General features: G+C 38.5%; 2 protein-coding genes across 19 annotated transcripts in view; one reads left to right on the top strand and one right to left on the bottom strand.

Moving 5' to 3' along the window:
- Positions 1-15,453, top strand: part of aven (apoptosis, caspase activation inhibitor) — a 57,454-nt gene extending 42,001 nt beyond the window's left edge. Inside the window, exons 3-6 of the mRNA XM_041267195.1 lie at positions 11,775-11,845; positions 12,556-12,651; positions 13,432-13,753; positions 14,705-15,453. Coding sequence (XP_041123129.1) covers positions 11,775-11,845; positions 12,556-12,651; positions 13,432-13,753; positions 14,705-14,805 — 590 coding nt within the window. The 3' untranslated portion in view covers positions 14,806-15,453. The remainder of the gene's footprint in view (positions 1-11,774; positions 11,846-12,555; positions 12,652-13,431; positions 13,754-14,704) is intronic.
- A 253-nt stretch (positions 15,454-15,706) lies between these two features.
- ryr3 (ryanodine receptor 3) overlaps positions 15,707-23,689 on the bottom strand; it is a 146,022-nt gene continuing 138,039 nt past the window's right edge. For all 18 annotated transcript variants that reach the window (XM_041267175.1, XM_041267178.1, XM_041267177.1 and 15 more), the window contains 8 exons: positions 23,011-23,071; positions 22,243-22,389; positions 21,568-21,702; positions 20,931-21,087; positions 20,150-20,214; positions 19,143-19,243; positions 18,110-18,161; positions 15,707-16,854 (listed from right to left, as the gene is read on the bottom strand). In XM_041267175.1, coding sequence (XP_041123109.1) covers positions 16,759-16,854; positions 18,110-18,161; positions 19,143-19,243; positions 20,150-20,214; positions 20,931-21,087; positions 21,568-21,702; positions 22,243-22,389; positions 23,011-23,071 — 814 coding nt within the window. In that variant the 3' untranslated portion in view covers positions 15,707-16,758. The remainder of the gene's footprint in view (positions 16,855-18,109; positions 18,162-19,142; positions 19,244-20,149; positions 20,215-20,930; positions 21,088-21,567; positions 21,703-22,242; positions 22,390-23,010; positions 23,072-23,689) is intronic.

The following is a 23,689-nucleotide window of genomic DNA, read 5'->3' as shown; positions in this document are numbered from 1 at the left end:
GGAAACGTGGCATTATAACTAGTTTATTAGTGTACTTATTGACCACTGGCTAGTATAACTTCAGTAAGATTGATCCTGGTGATGGCCTGTTCTAATATTGAAGTCTAGTTATTTTTCGTGGTGTTCTTGTCAGGATACTTAGGAAAATAAACATCGTTTGTCACTATTATAAATTGTGTGTTAACCTATTTTGAATGAAGCAAGCTTGAATGAACCATTTTTTACTTCTCAAAAATAGCCTGCGTCTTAAATTCAAGTATAGTATAGTGATGCTTGTATTAAAATCAGCAAACAAAAGACGTGACTAGCTGAGTACTTAAACAACCGATAAAATACACTGACTGAATACACAAGCAGCAACGTGACTGACTGCTGAGAAAAGATGAACCAAACCAATCTTGAATCATCCATGACATACAAGCAGCCATTTTTCAATGAAGCATCATTAGCTTCCCAAGGAGTACCACGAGAAACTTTTACAATTTCATTATTTCTAACAAACAGTACCAGCTTGGACAGATCGGAAATGCTGATCAGACCCCCGTATTTTTTGACATGCCAAGCAATACTGTTGTGTTTGCAATGCAGTCAGTGCTGTTGTGGTTGCTGGGTTACATGTTGCCTGATGTTATGGAGTGTTGTGTCGTGCTTGCTGTTGCTGGGATACGTGATGCTGTAAGTGAGTGAGTGGTGTGTGTACTACAGAGACGCCATCTTAAATATTATACAGTACCATAAACAAGCTCTGTGGTTAATCTACAACAACATTGTTTCTTGTCAGTTTTATATGATACAACAGCATAATTAAATAAATGTAAATAAGTATGCCAATTTAGAATGGATGTTCAGTTACTGCTTTATAAGGTTTCAGTGCTGGTTTCTAATGTCCTCTGTCTTCAAGTTTTTTGCCTGGTTCAAATTGGTTTCGCTCTTGTTCTGAAAGTTACGAGTGCTCGGGGCTGCTCTCCACTCGCTTGGCTGTTCTCCACTCTCCTGGCTGCTGCCTAGACCATCTGCTCGCTTGCTTGATCAGCGCCCCTGCCGATCTCAAGAAGATGGATAGCTGAGAGATTTGAATATGCAACGTGTGCTTTCTATTTTTTTTATTCAGAGTCTAATGGTCCATGTTGCTTCAGAAGAAATAAATGTGCAACCATCTCCCAATCAGCTGAGCTACTTCAGTGGGATGCACTGAATACCAACTGGGTGTCTAACGTAAAACTTACTTTTCTCCTCTCATTGATGGTGGTAAATTTTTATAACCTGCTATTAAAACTTCTTTGTTTGTGTGGCACCAGTTCGTAAAAGTGAAAGAGTTACTGTACAGAGAGGTGCCCAAGCACCAGCATATTTAGAAATCTGAATCTTATTGATGTTTGTTTCATTTGAACCTTGCCTTGCTGAGCACTTCCAATGATTGATAAAAAAACAAACCATAATATAAAAAAAGGGGTTCTCTATTTTTAAGGTAATTTAGTGAGAGTTTCATTTTGGTAATTTTGTATTCAGGAAATTTAACAAAGGATGCAGTAGCTGAATGTTGGTTTGAATTGTGACAATATTGTACAAGACAAATCGTCCCATCGCTAACTGTTGTCTGCCACCTGCCAAACGAATGGGTTTACACCCCCTCTGTTCTACTGGTGAACTGTGGCTTTTTGATGTTTGCTCAGAATCATTTTTCTACTTCTGCACTATTGCTCTCACGTGTCTTTTTAAGGTAACAGTTTTAGGAGCGTACACACAATACAACTTGCCATTTATGGGGTTGTGGTCATCTGCATTTTATATGGAATACACTATTGTCTTTTAAAGTAATAGATTGATTACAATACTGTGCTACAGCATGGTTCCTAGTGCAAAGTGAAAACCCAATATGTTAAAATATGTTATGAAAATACATCTCAAGGTTTTCTATTCATATGAGTACAACACTTAGTCTAAATAAACATTGGACTAGCTTAATAGCTTGTTTCACAATCCACTAGGGCAGTGGTCCTCAAAGTGGTGCCTGCGAACCAGGCCATCGTGCCCATGGCAGCTGTTCTTAAATTATGGGTCGTGAACACATTTCTGGTGGGTCGTAGCATGGGAAAATTTAACTTTTAAACACGTTTTCCAACAAAAGCTTTATGCTGCTGTCTAATCATAAGCAAGCACAGGCTGTTCAAGAAAATTACAGGCAATTGAGTAGCCAGTGGGAAAGTGACAGATCTGACAGCTGTCCAATCATTCATGAGCAGAGGCGGGATGTTAATATACCGGATAAGCACTGAATTTTGCCGACTGTTATTGAGAAATACATTTCAGTATTTAGAATTAAATTTTCTTTCTCTATATTTTTTAATTTCACCAGGGAAGGGAAACACAGATATATATTTAGTTACGAATCCACGTTCTCTGAATAACTGTACTGGAGATGAGCGATCTTTAAAACGGAATAGTGTTGACAAATTTGCCAAATCGAAACAAAAGCGAGACGCTATCTATTTAGTTTATTCATGGTTATTTGTGTAAACATGCTATTTAAAAATATTTGCATTGTGTATTTTATATAAATTATTTAAAGAATAAACAAGGCACTAACAATTACTGCCTGAGACTTGGCCTTATCAGAGTGAGCCAAGAATAACTCCCGCTAAAACTCTTAATAAGAACCTATGCAATAGTCAGCATGCCTGCAAACAGCCAAGTAAGATCAGTTCATGCCAGTTCCAAAATTACTTTGAGGACCACTGCTCTAGGGGCAGATGGAGTCATTTATGTTTGTTGCAACTGAGAACATCTTAAAACCTACCTGCAGACACTAGTACTGCTCTCTAAACTAATCAGATACCCTGTTAGTACTCTGATTTTAGTTCATTGTAGTTGACCAAGTGAGACAGATGTATCAGTGTTAAAAGGTACAGTTACACTCAACTCGGAATGTGAGTTGAAGGGTTCACAAGTGTATCGCACAGTAAGTTTGTTACTGTTGTGTTTTTGTTCTAGTTTCATGACTCTATGGTGAAAGACAAATCCAGCCCATTGTCTCCCCTTTGATTCCAGTGTGTACTCTGAAAGCATTTATAAGCAAGACCATTACCTCTTATTAGAATTACCCCATTTCTTGGGCAGAAGATTTTACTTGCTCTAAAATATATATATATATATATATATATATATATATATATATATATATATATATATATATATATATATATATATATATATATATACACACACACACACACACACACACACATTTGTTTTTGTATAATTTTACATTTGGAGGGCTGTACATTTTGATTGTGGTTTGTTTCTGTGAAAGCTTGTGACTCGCAACTTACGAATGACCTGTTGGATTGATGTGCTTCATAAAACACAAAACAAACACAGTTGCATGTTGTTATAACAAAGCATTATGCCAAAACACAAAAACAAACACTCACTGGCTGTGTTAATAATAGATCTATGAGCATGAATATTTGAAAGTGCATAGTGCAGGGTTTATCGTGTTAGGCATACATCTTACCAGTTATCATTTGCATCTTTACTGTTCTGTTTTCCTTTCCCAAAAATGGTGGCGATTCCCCCTAGACTGGTAAACCGCTTTGATGCATTGTGCCAATATTCTGTTTTTCTGTAACATGCTAGTCAAAAATAAGATCCATAATCTGTTGAAATCCAGCCTTTTGACTGATTGAAATGATAAATGTTGCAATCTCTCCTCTATGGCCTGTAATCTTTAAATCAGCTTAGCCTGTAAATGTATCGCATCAGGATCCGGGTATACAGGCTCCCAAGCTGCAGAAAAGCAGTTTTGAACTCTCTGCTCACATCTGTCACTTCCAGAGCCTGCTAACGTTGGAGCCAACCAGTATTACTGCACAGGCAGAAGAATTCAGATCTCATGAACACTGTGTTTTTAAAATGTGCCAGGTCATGTGTAACGCAATGTTTTGTTTATAAATGCTGTTGTAAAGGCAGATGCTCTATGTCAGTAGTGACAACACATGGCATATTGTCCAATAACCCAAAATATCATTCAGCTTGAGTACAAGAGATGATTCGATTTCTGTTTAACCTTGTGGACTTGATTCAGTATGAGAAACTTTTTTTTAAAATGTTTGTCTACTTAACCTTTTTCTTATAGTTGTATCTTTGAGTTGTTAATGGCCTATTTGTTTCACTGATGTCATATTTTTTCCAGGCCTGTGTTCAACACGTTTTTCCATTCTCTTTTGGTTTTGAACACTCTTGTGTGTTCTGTGATACAAGAGTGTAGTTCTTCAAGACTGGATGAGGTAAAGAGTTGAGCTGAGCTGAAAGGTCACATTGTCACATGCTTTGAATGGAATGGGGAAGGCTGTTTAGTGCAGATATTTGGGATTCTCCAGACGAACTCCAATCAGCTCCAGACCAGGTAAAAGCAGATTTAGAGAGCAGTAATAACTCCATATTGGACCAGCAGAACCCAAAACCAAGCAGAGGGATTAAAAACCCACTTAAACATGAAGGGAATCGAATTTGCTTGTTAGTAAATCTTGCTTTGGTGTGCTCTATATGCTGTTGATTTGGATTGTGTTAAATAAAACCTTGCTCCCTGAAGCACCGGCTTTGTTTTAGACCATGTTTCAATTTTTTGAATGACTTTGCTGATGGCTTTGCAGAAAATCTTGGAGAGTGCTTGCAAGTGTTTCCTGACAACCAAGCAAACTGTCACACTTTGCAAAAGGGGTCTTTTTGTGAGAGGTATAAAATATTAGAAAACTTGCAAACAGGTTATCAGCTGCCATGTCTCCTAGAAATGCCTGTGCTCTTTGGCAACTCATTTGCGAGAGGTTTGCTGTGGGGAAAGAGCTTGCTAACCTTTTATAAACACCCCCTCCTGCAGAGGAGATTGACCGCAAGACCATTTCAAAGATGCAGATGAAAAATAGAAATATTGGAAGAACGGGACAAAGACAAAGAAAAAAAAATCCTTGCCTATCCTAAATAAAATACAAATTAATAACGGAAAAAAACAAAACATATTGATTGGTAATCAACCGCTCCCTATTCAAGCAGCATTTTGATTTCAGAAATATTAAGCATAAGAGCTAGTTTTCATGAATTGATTTGAAACCGTCTCTTGGTATTAGACAGCGCTGTCACTCATGATCACTGCTGCTGTCAGTATTAGTTTCTAAACTGTCGGCTTCAGACTATCTTCCATCCAGCCTGCAGATTCAGTGTCCGACTCCAGTCCCACATTCACATCACCTGTTTGTCAGTGCTGCTTCTTGCTATACTGAAAGGATTCAGGTTCAGGATTTTCCAGTGTTCACAAACCTCGCTTGACACTTGACACAGTGAAAAGCAGTACATAAGTAGGACCATCCTTGCTGACATGCACTGCAAACCCCCTTCAAAACAAAACAAAATGAAACAATGCAATACCTACAGAACACTTGCAGATATCTGACAGGAAACCTGCATTCTGTAAGGTGTGGGGAGTGAATCATAACACATTTGAATACATCTGCAGATAAGCATCTACATTAAAGACCTTTTCCATAAAACAAATAGCTTTATAGTGTGCAGTGTTCTCGCCTCCTGGGTCGGGGAAGAGTTTGCAAGGTGACAGCAGTTGTTTGCCATTCCTACAAAAAAATGGGGAGACCAAGATGGGGTTAAATAGACAACCAACTTCCACTCCCAGCACCACATAGGTGGTTCAATTCTTTTTTAGTCCCTGTACAAGAATCACAATTAAAGATCAAAATTCCGGTACACATTGTTGCCCTGTGTACAGATGTCATCCTACAAATAGAACACTACAGCAGACTAGTATTTCATCTAATCTAGTGTCTTTCAATTTTGGTAACCGTCAGATTTGTGGATGAAAATCTCACCAAAGTAAATCAAAATTAACTTTTAAAAACAGTTTTAAATAAATAATATATCACCTTTATCACCCGCTACCTTCTAGGAGAGTGAAAGTTGACCCAAAATGTATATGATGACATCACTTCTACAAATGACACTGCACACCACAGTACATAATAACTCACAGAAGGTGCAAATTTTCTCCAGGCGCTGAGATTAGGAGGGGGGGAGATTGAGAAAGATAATAACAGGTACAATGAAAATGCGTCAAAAACCATCTGTCCTCCACTCTCCACCCTCATGTAGGGCAGAGTAATTAAAAGCACAACAAACAATTTTTTCTCAAAGATGCGAGGCCGTGTTAACATGTAAAGCATGGAGTGGCTGAAAATGGCAGAGAGTGGCAGCCAACGGTGCAGCTCGTTCTGCAGCTCTGTGGATCGACTGAGCGGCACAACAGGCTGTCAGCTGCGCATGACAGGCTAGTATGTCAAACAAGCCAAGGTCTTTCTCTCTCGTCCTTGGAGGAAACCGCATCCCAGCAGCTCATAATTCACTCTCAATATTTAATTGGAACTAAATAGAAAATTAACAATCGGTTTCTTCCCAGCTTTATAACTACAGAATGAAAAGTAGTTATCGAATTTAAGATTCTAATTTCAAAACGTTTTCCTTTTTAATAAGAGCTAAATAAATAAATAAACTAAAAAAAATAATGTTCAATAATAATGTTCTTTCTGAAAAAGAAAAAAGCCATTCTTACCTGGCTCCTCCTTTATTCTCAATGATGTTAAACTTTTTAGAAATTATATTTGCTTTCAAAGATGCTCATAATGTTTACTTATTGAAGGCAAAAACATAAAAAAATGTTTATTTTAATAAGAAAGTGATTTGTGTATTAAGTTAGGGAGTCAGGGTAATTATTTTATTTTTTTTGTATTGCAATAATAGAAAACAAAAAAAAGCTATGTCTTAAACATGATATTTAAACACTCTAGTGTACTGATTTTAAAAGGCAAATCCATGGGAAATGCTCTAGAATGAACCATTCCCAGTAGTTTTGCATGTCTGTAGCTTACTATGTAGAGTACTGTATAACGACTTAATGTTACCTTTCAAATTCATTTGATTTAAAACTGTTTAAATCGTCCGTCCCCCCCTGTCGTCCCCCCAAAACTGTCCTTGAAAAATGACATACAGGCCATTCCACTGCATGATAAGCACTTGTTTCAAGGCTTTTTAATGAGAATAAAGCTGAGGGTTGATTTTCAGGTTTAATTTGAAATCATTTCTCTTTTTTTTACATAACCAGCTTGGATGTGGAATGAAGCGAGACAATGGGTTCTTTCTTAATCTAAAGATGATAGAGGCAAGTCTCTTCATACGAAGGGTGTACTTAATCAAAACCTACTGGAACGAGTCAGGAAGATCCTGCTCTGCAGTAGCTTCAATTTATTGTAAATTTAGAATTGCATTTTTTTTTTTTTTTTTATATAGATACACGATTTTGTATAGCCAGCTTTCTTCCATGTAGGTCTCACCCGTCACCCCAGTCTTACCCACACTTTCTGTCCTGCCTATAGGAACTACATAGGGTCCAATTACCTGTAACACAACAAGTGAAAGAGAAACGCACTTATACTAATGTTGTGGCTAGATAAATGGGCCTAAATGGAGTTAAAGTTAAAATTAATTCTGTGAATAAAATGAACAAGGGTTGACAAGCCATGGTGGTGTTACTGGTTCCTTCAGCAGTTGCAATCCTGAGATCAGTTAACTATTATGTACCAGACAAGCAGTGATGGGCTGAGTGGCCTCATCTCATTTGCACATTTTCTAATGTTCTTCAAACAAAAGTCAATGACAAAATAAGATACTAGAAAGAGTGCTGTACGGGGAGGGAATGTTTTTTAACGCCTCAGTTATTACACCCTTAACATTGAAGTATGTAATTCAAGTCCTAACGATGGGATATAGGGATGGAAATATAACTCCCATTGCATAGCAGTTTGATCCATTCTGGTTTTAGTATGAGTTTTTAATAAGACTCGTACAAGCTTGTTACCTATACACTGTGGCTAATCAAGCTTGTAGTACAACCTGGAATGGGTGAAATTACTACGCAATAGGAGTCTTATTGCCATCCTTGGAGTAGTGCTTTGTTTCCCTATTGGCATACATTGTTAGATACAGGCTCTCACATGAAAGTCTCTAAACTCCATCTGACTAGTCAACACCTTCGTCTTACATTTTCACTTCCACTGGTAGATTGACCACTAAGGTTTTTGTCTGTGATGGGCTGTGAAACATGATTTCATTTCCTGATCTCACAGAATTGCACATCTGTTATGTAGGGACTTTTCCTGCGGGTAGTCCTGTGATTGTGATGGGAACTAACAGAAGTGGTTTCATGTGAAAATTATCAGAGAAACTCCAGTGCAATTGGAAATGAGACACAAGTGAAGGCAAGCCCCAACCCTGCTCCCAAAACAGATTTTAAAATGCATACAGAAATAACAACTGTGGATTTGTTGACCAACTTACCAATCGGCCAGACTAGATCTCTGATCCTGCTGTAAACCCAATCACTTCTTTGTTACTGAAGTTCTAAGGCAAGCTTGTGAAGTCTGTCTAGACTCCTCAGGGGTCTGACCAGTAGGGCTTGCTGAAGCACCATCATGTCAACTGTTCCCCAGGCAATTTCCCCCTCTAAACTGCAGGAGAACAAATCCTATTACATCAGCCAAGATGGGCCACTTAACGCAAACAAGATGCTGTTAGTTGGAATGCCTCCCAGTATTTAAGAGTGGAGGGTGTTCATCTTTAACTTGCTAACCTCCAAATCAAACCCCTTCCTCTGTGCGTCAGTGATGGGTCATTGACCCACTCTGCAGTCTTGTAATGGCTGTTTGCTTTCTGTGCCCAGCTGATGTAAGATTGTAGATGGAGCAAACCCTTGTTAGAATGGGTATAAAAACTTTAGCAGTGCAGAGTTTGACCCTGGTGTTGATGTAAGATGAGCTGCGTCTGCTGATGGAACAGTAACATTAGTAACGTTCAGAACCTCAGAAGTTGCCCCTGTAGTGTTCTGATTACGAGAAGGCCCTTTGTGTGCAAACAACCTTTTGAATTAATCATGAGTCCAGCTTCGCTTTGTACACTGCATACTCTTTGACTGTCAGATTTGAAAAATGGGTTTTAAAACCCTGATCTGCGCCTGTACAACTAAAACTGCTAAGTTGTAGTAATGTTTGACATGCTCAGTGCTCAATTCTCTATGCATGTTGCATTACTAACTTCCGATGTACTATACTAAAGGGTGAATTACTTTTGTAATTTTTCTTGTTTTACCAAATTGCGTGGACCTCTACCATTTATTACCATAGCAGTAAATGTTAGTCACTTCACGGAGACATCAGATTGAGATAATGTGAGCGACTGCAATGATCTGTAAAGTGAATACAACAGCAGACCTATACAAATGTATACACACTTCTAAACTATTTTACTATTGCTTCCTCATAATCCAGACACATTGCAGCTATCCTCCACCGTAGCTAAAAAATAAGAACATAAGAAAGTTTACAAACAAGAGGAGGCCATTTGGTCCATCTTGTTCTTTTGGTTGTTAGTAGCTTATTGATCCCAGAATCTCATCAAGCAGCTTCTTGAAGGATCCCAGGGTGTCAGCTTCAACAACATTACTGGGGAGTTGATTCCAGACCCTCACGATTCTCTGTGTAAAAAAGTGCCTCCTATTTTCTGTTTTGAATGCCCCTTTGTGACCCTTTTGTCCTTTGGTTTTCAGGTCGAAAAAGTCCCTTGGGTCAACGTTGTCAGTACCTTTTAGAATTCTGAATGCTTGAATTAGGTCACCGCGTAATCTTCTTTTGTTCAAGACTGAATAGATTCAATTCTTTTAGCTTGTCTGCATATGACTTGCCTTTTAAACCCGGAATAATTCTGGTTGCTCTTCTTTGCACACTTTCAGAGCAGCAATATCCTTTTTGTAGCGAGGGGACCAGAACTGAACACAATATTCAAGATGAGGTCTTACTAATGAATTGTACAGTTTTAACATTACTTCCCTTGATTTAAATTCAACACTTTTCACAATGTATCCGAGCACAAACCTGCTGTTTCTGTGCACGAACTTGCTATTCCAGTTCTAGTGTACATCGTGAGACTCTTAATGCAATTTGAGTACCATACAGCCTAGTCCCCATTACATGAGAGTGCAAGCAACAGCACCATGTATTTTTATATACAGTGATGTGTCTGTTCAACACAATTATATCTGCAGGAGGTGCTCTTCAGTTGTAGTCACTTACCATAGACAGATGTAATTTTGGCTTATCAGTGACTCTGCCAGTTGTAATCCAGCCCAGAACACTTGGGTACTGAATAGTGACTGTGGGTGAAAGACTGTAACAAACTGAATTCTAACTTGAGAGTTTCAGTATTCCTCAGCAAACATATATTTAAAACTGAAAACAAAGGACCATATAATTCAAATTACAATGAACATGATGATGTTTCAGAAGCTGCTGTACGCTTTACTAGCGACACACATGAGAGTTAACAACAGCAATTGTGCATGTATTGTAGCGTAATTGTCTACCGCAGCATGCAGTCTATGCAGAAATATTTCTATCTCCACATTTAATGAATTGACCTTTTTGAAACCATTTACTATAGTCAGACTATTCATATACCTTTTCATATCTCATTGTCAGTGTAAAGTTCATGCATGTTGTTTAAATGGAACTCTCCTTGCTGCTCTGGTGTAATTTGAAAGGGCTACCAGATAGCAAAGTGCAGAGCCCAGCTGATTCGAAATGAAGAAACCCATCAGAAATGTGGTCGTCAGGGCTTTGCAAACTTAGAAATCTCAAAACCTTACCTGGTGACAACCTGCTATGATTTAGTGTGCAAAGAGAGACCCTGACATATCTCTGCTTTGTCCTGTCTTGTCAAGGGCACTGAAAAACTTAAAGGAGTGCTCACCAATGCTTTCAAATCCATTTTCTTCACCTCCTTTTAATATATGCTTTATAAACATTATTACTAGACTGTTGGCTGTCATTTTTTATTTTAATTCAGGATGTTCAAATATTTAGAAATGTCTATGGAACTCAAACTTGAAGTATAAAATACAAGCAAAGAATCCACAGATCTTCCATGCAGAAAAGTGGGACAGAGGAAAAGGAAAATGAAGCAAGGAAAATGGCAATAAACAAGACCAGCATAAGGTCCAATAGAAGGTATATACTGTAATGCGGGTTTACAGTAAAGCTGACTTACCTGTAAAACAAGAAATGAACATGCAGTAGTGTGGCAGGACAACATCAGTCATTAAAATGGTCTAATAGGTAAGAGGTTGAATATCAGCAGCAGTTGGCAAACGTGAACTATGTTGAAATGATCCCCAGTTTCTCCACTGTAACGGCGCACACAAGGTGCATCGTTTCACTGATTCATCTCTAAGTTGTTTATACTTTCCATTGCCTTATTTGTCTGGGTCATTCTCCATGTTGAGTAAACAGTTTTTGCAAGCTTCAGACACGCTCTCTCCAGGTGGGACATGAGTTACAAAGCTCTTCCCAACCAGGGTTGGGGTCCGTTCCCTTTTTTCAATTACAATTCCATTTCCAGTTCCTTTGAGGGACTTTGACATGGAATTGGGATTGATTAAAAGAGACTGGGAACCCCCCCAACCCCATTGCCAGCACACTGTGGAATCCTTTTCTGCATAACAAGAGGAAACACCTCCCTAGAATATGCTCCTCTTGAGCTGAAATTGCCCTCCTGTCACTGCATCCTTATAAATACTATGACCTAGCTGAACATTTTGTGCATATAAACTTATTGTTCTGGTAATCACTTACTGAGAGCCCTCATCTCCCATCTTCTGTCTTACTCAGGTGATTCTTTCACTCAGTTTCGATTTGCTGAAGAAAAAGAATGGGAGATTGATATCTCAGCTAACAATCAGGTACATCACTTCAATTGCTTCTATTTTGTGTACACACTGTAATTAACAGACTGTTCAGGGTTCAGTTGCTAGTTTCTTATTTATTTATTTATTTTTTTCCTCCTCATCAGCAACAGAAATCTGGTAATAAGCAAATGTAATGTTGTTTGCCTAATATATGTTCAAAATTTAGAAATTAATATTAGTAAGTCGTATTTTTTAGTATTTTAATACAAGCATTTTTTCAATTACGTGTAAATAGTACTAATACTATCGCATTACCTTTAGTAAAAAATTGATTGATTTGCATGTTTTCTTATTGAGCTAGTACAACAGAGAACTTTAAAATACCTTAATTTTAAGTCTAGTGTAATGCTTACTAAGTAATGTATTGCATTGCAGCCCATGATGTGTCCTGACAAGCTAAGCTGCTTCTCAGTCTGTTTCAGTGACTTGTGACAGTTTAGTGCAGTGCAAAGCTATATTATCCCTGCTACAGCGGTGGGTTAACACTGCTTTCTCATGGGAATGAAGGGCAATTGCTTACTACATAGGAGCTTTAAATATAAAGCTTCTATGTAGTAAATGTAAAGAAAATGACTCTGAGCTCAGTGTCTGAAGATGCAAGTTTCCAACCTTATTTTTTTTGGTTTATCCCTTCTTGAAAAGCAGTGCAGCTGTGTGCCAGCGGTAATGCTGAATCGACCTGCCTTTGTGTGCTTTTCTTGCAGATGCCGGCTCTGCACGTTGACTGCCAGTCCTTGGCCCAGTCCCTTCAAGAGCTCCCTCTTCACCTGAGGTTGAACCTGGAGGCTGAACTGGTCCAGGTAATTAAACATGTTTTCTTACACTAACTGCATGCAGAACATTATCTAATCTCTGTACGGTTTTGAATGGTATTACAGTATTGTTTTTATATGGGGCTGTACTTGTAAAGAATAGGGTTGCCTTGGTCATCACCAGGGATCCAAGGAATCCGTTTGTTGCTGAATAACACAGAAAAACACAGATTTTCTGTATTGTCTGAGAATTTTTAGTTTTACACTTGAGGCTTTTTTTTGGTTGTTTGATAACCAGGTCAATACACTTATCATATATAATCATCAACATAGGCAATTTTGCTTTAAATTTACATAAATGTACTTGTTCAATAAAACTACTTCTGGTGAACAGAGGTCAAGGTTGAACAATACGCACTGTCAGTGTGACATTCGAGTTGAAACGTACCTGCAGTTTACTTCAGTATCCAGTGCGGTGTTGCTGATTTAAAAATCACCTCTAAAGATCGGGTTAATGAGTTTGGCAATAGCTATCCATATTACAAAGACTAACTCTGAGATAAACTAATATGAATACTATTTGTTGTTTTTTACTACACAAGTATTTGTAGTCTTCAAAGTAAAATGTTAAGTTTGTTTATGTTATTGATTTGAATTTAAAAATGTACCAATAAATACTTCCCATGTTAACTGTTTTTGAATAGTACTGTTTGTGTATCTTCTAATTGGACGGACGGACGGACGGACAGGCTCAATTTTAGCCTTTTATTTTTATTGTGGAAAGCTAGGATCCCTGGTCATCACTCTTTAACCCTTTATCATGTGAAGGTAACAACCCCTGTGGAACTGCCCCCAGTGATGATTAACAGCAAGAAGGAAGGCGTGACTGTCGCTCAGTTCAGAGGTCCCTCAGCTGGGAAGTCAGAGTCCTTCGTGTCTTCTGCTTCCCCCTTTACCAGTTCTGTATCCTTCGCTGACCCGCTGTGCTCCACTGCACCCCGGCCAGCAGCAGATGAGCTGGATGAAGAACTCGACGTGCTTCTTACTTTAGAAGACCCAGTTCAGATCGCTAAAAACAGCGTTCTGCCAGAAACTACAGCCCAAGACATGGAAACTGTGGACATCATCACTGCTGCTGCTGCAGATCCAGGTAAGAAGATGAACTGCTTAATTAACATTAGGAACTCTGTATATTCACAGGCACAGACAGGCACGCCTGTAGATTTCTACAGCCAGCGTGGAATGTAAGAGCAAGTCTCGGGAGCAGGTCCTCTAACTAGGATATTAAGTGCTGTAGAAAAAAAAAAAAAAAAAACTTTTGGAAACTTACGAGAATGCTGTGAAATGAAGAGGAAAGAAAATATTTGTTAAAGCCTAGGTTTCTGGGTAATTTACTTAAGAATTCCTGATAGAGTGTAGAGAGTAAGTAGCAGGGTTCTGAAAAATATAGCGTTACATGTTCCCGTGCGTTGCTACAGCTGTTTTTAAATAATGCACCTCTAATTTTTCTTTTCATTGTTAACATCCTGACAACTTTGTGTACTTTAATGTCTGTTTCAAAACTCTTTTAAAAATAGCCGCTCTAGTGCACTGATGGTGTAAGGATTATTGCACACATTGTCAAACAGGTGACACAGCAGTAATGATCCATGATGTGGTATGGAAAAGAAAAGCCAGAGGACTTGTTATGTTGTTGTGTTTTTTTTTTTTTTTTTTTTTTTTAAATCTCTCTTCCTGCAGTAATTTTAGAGGACAGATCTCAAGCCCCAGTGCATTAGAGCAGCCATTTTGAAAAGAGCTTTGAAACAGATGTGTAAGATGTTGTCAGGATATTAACAATGAAAAGAAAAATTACAAGTACATAATTTAAACAGTTGTAGCAACACATGGTGATGTGTAATGCTGTATTTTAGGGGGTTGTCTGGATTGTTCAACCCAGAAGACAGCAGATGCTTAGAATCAGGTGGTTTGACAGAGCCTTGAAGTGAAAGTTTGTCAGTCCCCCCAGGCTTTCTGCTGGAAATGGTTTCCTCCTCCACTTACTGCATATATAATGAATCACTGTTTCCCTTTTAACAATCGTGTGTTTGTTTGACCACAGTGTCAGAGCATGGCAAGGAAGCCTCTTCAGCAGACACGACCATGAAGAAAGAAATCACTGAGGATGAGCTGGAGGACTGGCTGGACAGCATGATATCCTGATGCTTACCAGGCAGGGCTGTCAGTCTCAACCATATCAAACAGCCAAGTGCCAAGGCGAGGACTAGCATGCCCATCCCAAAGCACTTCAGTGCCCATTGCATAAAGATCTGGCTGCACGAATATGCCCTTGCCTTTTTTGTTCTTTCAGTTCCACAGTTGCTTGGTGACAGGTGATGCTTCCCAATGCCTAAGCGTACAGGACCTAAAACTTTTGAAGAACAAAATGCTTTAAAATGTGACAAAGGCAATATTTCTCTTTAGTTTTAACTGGGTTTTGCAATACAGGGGTGTTGCTATATCCTCTGTGTCAAGGCTGGAGACTCTAGCTTTATCAGCTCCCTCTGTGTTCAGTGCCCTATCCAGGGGTCAGGATCATGGGACTGTCGGGTTCGTGGGTCATAACACAGAGCCATTGAATTTAATGCCGCCAGCTACCCGCTAGCCATAAAAGCAATCGCTTTTAATGACAGCTATTAAACAGGAACCAGGCCATGGATTAAATGGTTGCTGCATTCTGCTTGTAAAAGGTGACAGGACTGTGTGTCATTCAGCCTTGCCCAAAGCACATGCACTACAGAATCTCAAATTGTACCTGTAAAACTGTGTTTTGCTTTATTGATCTATAATTAAAGCATGGACTGAATGGTATTGGAATCACCCTTTGACTTCTAAATCAATGTGTTGCGTATCCAATTGTATGGAGTTCACTGTGTGGTGTTTTTTCTTTATGTGAAATTAAGTGGCTCACTTGATTTCTTGGAAATTGCTTCTTTTTGTATTGCACATGGAAGAGTGAGTGGACAGGGGAATTGACATTTTAAAGGAACAAAACTACAACAGTTTGGTAATGAAGTTTCATAATGAGAGAAGACCAGTGAAATGACTAATTCAAGACCCCAGATTTTATTGCATTGGATACTTTTATTTTTCAAAAGAAATGCACAGGTTAGCAAAGCTACTACATAAATGGCCATACAGTAGCACTTTATTGTTAGGTGTAGCAGGTAACCCTCGAATTAATTCTTGTTGTATATCTATGGTTTCGTTGTACGGTTTGGAGTTTTGTGGCTGGACAACTACAACTGAAAAGATTCCAATGGGAGTGCATTTACACACAGATTATATTTTAGTTTTTTTACATTTGAGTTTTTTTTAACAAAATTTAAAACAAACGCCACAAAACTCTCCTAATTTAAATTCTACTTCAGCTAAACCTGGAGAACTACAGCACTGCTATAACTATAAAGTACAGACATCGTCTTGCATAGCTTTGTCTTGGATAAGGTAAGGCACTTTTCTTTTTTCAACTTAATAAAAGGTAGGAAGAGTTTCTTGTACCTTTAACTGGTGACAGCTCAGGAGAATCATATTCTCTAAATAAACAAGCAGGTAGGAGCCAGACAAACAGTTCAATAAATAAATACAATGTTTCACATTTGTTTTTCTACTTTTGGCATAAGTAGCAGTTCAACATTCAATTAACATTGAAATTCTATGCTTGTGCATGTAAAGGTGGAGTAGATCCATACAGAGACTTCACTGAACCCAGTATTTCATGAGAAGACTACACTTGTGCAAAGGTTTGGGGTTATACAGAAGAAAGGTAATAGGTTTGTCACAATAATCTATAATTAAAAACTATGTTTGGGCAAGTTGTAAATGCAATAAAGTTTCCACATTGGCACAAAAGGTAGCAGGTAAAAAAATTCTAGTTAAACTGAAATACTGGACATGTGCCTTTTTTAAAAGTGATGGCAGGCTTTAATCGTAGCCTCAAAAAATCCCAGTGGGCAGGGATATAGGATTAGAAAGGGTTAAATGTTGGTGGTTATTTAACATGTACTTAAGTATGTTTAAAACAATGTGTTTTTGTGTGTGTTTTGTTTTAGATTTGAAAAACAATTTCAGTTTGCCTTTGTCACATACTCAATACAACAGGCAGTGGCATTTTTCCTAACCCAGTTGATCTTCGTATTGTTTGCGGAAGCAGTCTCCGACTGGGAAGAAGTCCCAGCAGCGTTCCTGGTACATCTTCCAGACGTAGGACTCCTGCAGAACGCAGAAGGAATGGTTATCCATCGGGAAGCTTTGACAGGACCAACATTACAGGAACATTTTCATTAAAAACATGTTCTCATTTATATGTTTAGACAGACTAAATGTTCCCATTTTTAAAAAAAAATCCATTACTCAGTCTATTGCCAGCCTATTACAATTAATAATACTGGGGGGTGAAACCAAGGTCATTTAACCTCCCCGTACCTACCGCTCATGTTTGTAGAACCCCTCCATTTCATCTTTTGAAAAATACCAAAACTCTTGTGACTGTTCTACCTTATCGGTAAGACTCCTGATCTTGTTTAATTGGAAACAAGCCGCACCTCCCTCATTAGTCCAATTGGATAAAATGTATAATGCATTTTCTCAAGCTGGAGAAAAACAAGCTTACACTGCTTGGGTCTACTGAAAACTTCTACATGGTAGCCATTTCTGATATGTCAATGGGCTCAAACTTCTCTCCACTGTCTGAGACCACTTAAACTTTCTAGGTGGCTTTCCTCTCTTTGTTTGAATTTCCTCTCTTTCTGTCTCCTGCTTTGGTTTTCCACTATCTTTTATTACTATTATTTTGATCAATTTAATTTTCTTTTTAAATGTATATTATATTTTGAATATGGAAGCTGGTTTAATTGCAACGCTCTACTCAAGCTGTTTCAGCTGAGATTTAAACCTGAAAAGAAGTATTGAAACACAGTGCTTAATGGGCTCAATTCCAACATTGAAACTGAGCCAACTTCAACATCAGCGTACCAGTGGTGGTTTGATTTGGCCCCTTTTGCAGTTTAAACTTAGAACATACCTTATGAGTTTTTACTGTTTTTTTTTTTTTTCTTTCCCTACCACCCCATCAGCCCTATTTTTATATTTCCAAATGCTAAGGTTTCCATCGGTAAAAAGCATAATGCTTATAGTAGTGAATTTTGTATAGTTTTATATATGACATATTACAAATAGAAAAGTATACAATATTTTAGACAGTACTACCTAACAGCAGTGTGTCAATTAGATGTGTCTTCTCAAGATTGACTTAAAACAGGTCTAAAATAAACCAGCATGTAGATCTCGTTAAATCAATTGATGTGTTGTTGAAGTGTTGCGGTAGAGTTTAATATGTACCTAGATAACGTGAGTGGAATGCAGTAATTGATCCAATTTTTTGTTACTTACATTTAAAAAAAAAAAAAAAAAAAAAAAAAGCCAAACTCCCCATATTGTAATAATTATTCAGACTTAGGCTACATACCTGACCAGTGTGCTCTGTCTCGTCCTTGTTAATGATGTACATAAGGAAGAACCTAAAATGTGAGGAGAGAAAAAGATTAAAAGAGCTCAATGTCAAGCTAGTTTGCATGAAGTTATTTTAAAGTAGCCCCAACAAAACATATCATTTGCTCAGGAGAATAGTTAAATACAGGTTTGTAAAATGTTTTCTGTAATTATTTTTAGATCCCATTTTGTATTACCAAGTGCAATTGTAGGTCAATAAAAAGAAAACACACACTAAAAAAGAACTAGAGTACACATTCCATATTGACATAGAACAGGAACAATACCTTCCGCATCATAAATGACCAGAGACTGCAGAACGGTCTGGTAAAAAAACATACACTTCGCAATATCTCAAACCTTTAGACTTGAGAAAACAAACTATCTTGGATCTGAGAACAATGGCAGACACACAAACAGATTAACACATAGTAGAGGGAGTTTCAAAGACTGCATTGTTCCTCAGTGGGTCACATACAATATCAAGATTGAGAACTCTGAGGAGAGAACAAGTCTTCATTGATGGCAATGCATTCTGTAGTGAGACGCATTAAAAAAATAATTTTCTTTATATAGCAACAGTAACTTCATTACAATGTCCCTCTTTCTGCAATACCTTTTAAACAAGTGTTCTTCATCCTGTGCATTTGCAAACTTGCCAGAGAGCTGCCATATGTAGCTGGGGCAGCAGAACATGCCCAGCTTCATGGTACTTGTAGATTTGAAGACATGAAACATGAAACATGCAGGACCCCCCCCCCCCCCCCCCCCACAAACCTAATGCATCCTGTACCAGCTGAAAATATCAATGCAAAACAACACAGCAAATATTACTAAAGTGCTAAACACATTGTAAGAAAAGTAATGCCTTCAAGTATAATGAAAGCAGCATAGAGTAATTTGCTTCCTGGGTTTGCGCCATCATTAGTTATTACTTATCATTCAATGATACTGATATTAACCCTTTATACAGACTCTTCAAGTGGCAGGAGGGGATGTGTGATACTTACAGGTAGTTTGCGAGGTTGTGCTCTTCTAAAGTGTGGGTTTCAAATCCATGAGGTATTCTGTCGAAGTAATCGTTACCAATTCCACAAATGAAGCATTTGGTCTGGGGATTAAAAATGGAATACAGCATGTGTTAGAAACAGGCCAAACACAAAAGCAAAAAACTTTTCAACAAAAGTATTGCCTTATCCCTTTCAATACAGAGGCTTGCATTTCAAAGTCACACACGTTCAGTACCTACACATTACTTAACATAAAGACTTCCATAAAACATTTTCAAGATACAGGGTTTCCTACATCCTTGCTTGGATTTATCACTGCGATTCTGATCTTGAAAGGAACGTAATGCATCAACATCATTACAACATTCAAAATGAATAAGCAAAGCCCTCCTAAAACTTCCACTTAAACGTTGCCTGACGAGGAGTAAAATGATTCTTGTCTGAGCTGATCTGGGTGGCTGTAGGTTTCCTAACAGCTGTAACTGCCAACAGAATTGCTCTTTTCACCGAGGCTCAACTTCCAATTAATCTTGAAGCACGATTCCTAAAAACCTTTGTGAGAATTCAGCTCATTTATAGATTCACACAACTGTTGTTTCGTATTCAAGTATCGGTGTTTGAGCCACATTAATCAGTGCAGGAATGGGTGCGTTCACAGATTGAAGTGTGGGGTAATCAGGACTATGTGTCTGAGCATTAGAGTTACTATTCCTGTGCATCTCCTGCAATGTTCAAGGAAACAGATGCCAGAACACCTGGCGGCATTACCAGTTCTTGCTTCTGCCTTATTTTGGGGTCTATTCAGTTAAACAATGGCAGATCTTAATACTGCAAGTATTCAAATCAATAACACAAACTCCTTACTTCACTGAAGTTTTTTGTTGTAATTGTAACAGACCCTCGTTTGTGTTATTTGTCAATGAAGTATTTTTTGGACAATTTCAGTGATGGCTCTATTAAGATCTGTCTTGAATACACTCTTTTTCACCTAAAATGAAGTCCCATACCTCCATGTCTTCTCTCACTTGCTCCTGTTGGTCTCTGAGCTCACCAAACGCATCAATAATCAAACCTGCGAGGAGAGAGGACAGTGTGGTGAGATACCATGACTAGATCAACACTCCATCAGGACAGGGTTTCCAGGATATCAAATCAGATTAGCTGCACTGATTTAAATACCTGAACTCCACATTCTGTAAGGCTGTGTAAGTGGTACAACTTTGTGACCACCTGTTTTTAATAGTTTAAATTATAGTTGTCAATGAGATCCGAACACTACTTTATACAAGCACCAAAAATGACAGTAAATATGCATTTTGCTCAGTATTGTTTTATGTAGTATATGTTTAAAAAGCTATTTTTTCATTAAATATAAGCACCTAACACATTCCTAAAAAATGAAGAATGTACTTCATGCATTGGTGTTAAAAGGGCAACTTATTCAATTGACACTAATTTAATTAGCACAGTCTGTCAAGCTATTTATGAGGGATGTTTTAGGGGTGCATTGGTAATGGCCAATACAAATCTTGTACGCTGCAGTAACACTTATCACAGAAGGCTCCATCTTGACAAGGGACACTGAACTGTACTATGCTGCCCAGTATAAAACAGGCTGCCTCTCCATGTCAGACACAATAATACACATCTGTGTAAGACAAGGCTGGTGAAGGAGAGATTAAAGACAGACCCTCTCCAGCAGCTTGGGGCTGCGCTGGAGCTCAGTGTCTGCTTCCCAGCAGGAGTGAGTCTGAGAGAGAAGCAAAGCCCACAGTGAAACAAACCTACCCTGGATGATGGCCAGCAGGATGACGATGACGAAGAAGAAGAAGGTGATGTCGAAGATGATGCGGTACATCTCATAGGGGTCCCCAGCCGGGTCCTCAAGCTCGTCTCCGATCCCACCGCCAGCACGCACGCCCACGTACATGTGGAACAAGTAGCACTGCCAAACACAGGTCAGTGGCGATCAGCATAGCGCCAGCACACTCACACTGGTGCAGGGCATGCATAACGCGTTTAATCCAAAATTAAATGAACATTTGCCATGTCTGATGTTTTAAACTACGCTGCTTGGTTATGCACGTATGACATAATACACATGCAGTGTCAAGCCTAGGATAGCTGATTCCAGGCTGTTATGTACAATATTTAACTAATATCAATGTCACAGGGTGTTTGTGCTGATGTCACTTATTCAGTACTATATGTAATAGCCTGGAATCCTCTATCCTAAACTTGCACTGCTTCCTTTTCAAGGGAAATGAGGCTTATATCTAAGGTGTAGAATGCCTCAGATATAGTATGAGCCACATTTCCCTTGAAATGGTTTCAAGTTTTAGCAAGAGTTTTATGACCCGCTTCTCCTTGTCAGTGGAGTTGCTAGTTCGGAGGGGCTGCATCATTTGTTGAAGCGCTAATTCACCGTCATCATGTCGTCGCACTTCATGTCAGGTGCGTCCTCATCCTCGCTCTTGTTGTAGAACTTGCGAAAGAAGTTGAAGGCCACGACCGTGTAGAGATACACCACCACTGCCAGCAGACCCACCGTCAACGCCAGCTGTGATAGGCAACACACACACATCACATCACATCACATTACTACAACACTACACTTTACAGCCAGGCACTGTATTCATACTGCAGAGACCACAGACAGTGAAAACTATCCCCAACCTAACTGGGACTGTTCATAGAATCCATTTGCTCAGAGGATCAAATTACTGAAGGGGACAACACTGAAACTGATTTTTTTTTTTTTTCCCCGTATGTTCCAAACATCTGATCAAAATCATTTCAATTTCATCATTGCACAGACATCCTGTTCCACTACAACAGATGATTTCTGATTTTTACGCGTGCCACAAACAATGGAACTGAAATTATCTTACTATTTTTGTGTTGCTCATTACATGAACTCATTCTTTACAAAACAGCCTAAAGGTTAAATATATTGAGTGCGCATGGGATGAACATGACCGATATGAGCACTGCACTGATAAAAGGTTCTTAATACAGGCTGCTTGCGTACATGCCACTATGCATGTACTACTCCCTTGATCCGACTGAAAAAGCTGTTTGGATGCTGCGCTCTGCATACCTGCTTTCCATTATGAGTTACAGAGGACAGGATGGTTCTCAGGGTCTTGAAACCCATGGCAATATCAAGAAGATGGGCAGCGAAGAAGAAGTTGTTGTAATGACCCAGGACAGACATAGTGGTGTACCAAGCCAAGTAGAGGAAGGACTGAAGAGAGGAAGCAGTAGGAAAGCATTAGGTTAGTAACAATGCTATCAGTGACATACCGCTATGGACGCAAGTTTTGCATCACCTAGAATTTTAGGATTGAGACATCATTTGGGATTGAGAGTATATTATATATAATTTAGATATTTAATTTCACATCATGTGATCAAAGAAACTATAAAATATTGCAAAAAAGTCTAACGGAAGTCATAATAGTGGTACAGTATTTCGAAATGTCACATTTTTCAATTTTGGCCAGTTTTTTGGAAAACTACAAAGCAGTATATAATTGAATATGTTAATGAAACATTATTCAGCAAATTTCATTTTAATGTATTAGTTAATTCTGTAGGGTGATGCTAAACTTTTCGCCATAGTTGTACATGCACTTGTATGTACAAATAAAAAAATATAAGACAGTATAAGATATATAGACAATATAGACAATATATAGACAATATACTAGGCAGCCTTTCCCTTGTAAAAGATTTCAGGTCATGACCGAATTGGGCTGTCAGTCAGAGCTTTGTAGGGAATCTCGCCAAGCCAAGAGCCAGTGGCATTGTCACTCATTTCATAGCGTTGAAATTAGCAAAGAAAAAAAAAAGGCGTTTCCCTTACATTATCAGTGAACACAACCCCCAGCTTCCAGACGTGGTATTTCATGTCGATGGAGCTCAGCCTGTAAGAATAACACAGGACATAAATCCCAAGGTAGCCAAACCCCTGAGCGATGCTGACACGTGGAGACAGAGCTCAGTCAGGGCAATGTGCACCATTTGTTCTTAGATTTTGTATTTTCATTTTACAACAATCAACTCACAAAGTTTATTAATAAAGCATGTCTGGACTTCCATTATCGTCCATACACCAAAAAAGAAGAAAAAAAATGGTACAAATTGTATTTTGGGGTAAAAATCTGGCAACTAGTGCTATTCAGTGGACTTCGCTATTGTTTAGTGCATGTTAAAGGGGCAGGTTTAAAAGTTCCTTACATTCTGCAGTTTGTGTATGTATCTCAAAGTGTGTATTAATATTTGTGGCCATCACTGCACTCTATCGACACTGGCTGTAGCAGTCATCAGTAACTCCACACTCACCAATCTAGCAGTGTGGTATAAAAAACAAAACGTTGGCTCCTCAAACCAGGGCAATAAAAAAAAAAGTTGCAGCACAGGAAGGCATTTTCAAAATAAATTTAAAATTTAAATATATTCCACGTGGCCATTTTGTAATGTAATATTTTAGCTCACGGCACTGATTCTATTCTGGAAACTGTTACGTACAGCGTACCGTAGGC

This window comes from Polyodon spathula, chromosome 12, assembly GCF_017654505.1.
Source record: "Polyodon spathula isolate WHYD16114869_AA chromosome 12, ASM1765450v1, whole genome shotgun sequence".
Classification (NCBI taxonomy): domain Eukaryota; kingdom Metazoa; phylum Chordata; class Actinopteri; order Acipenseriformes; family Polyodontidae; genus Polyodon; species Polyodon spathula.
The sequence above is the reverse complement of the archived record's forward strand: the minus strand, read 5'-3'. Positions and strand labels throughout refer to the sequence as shown.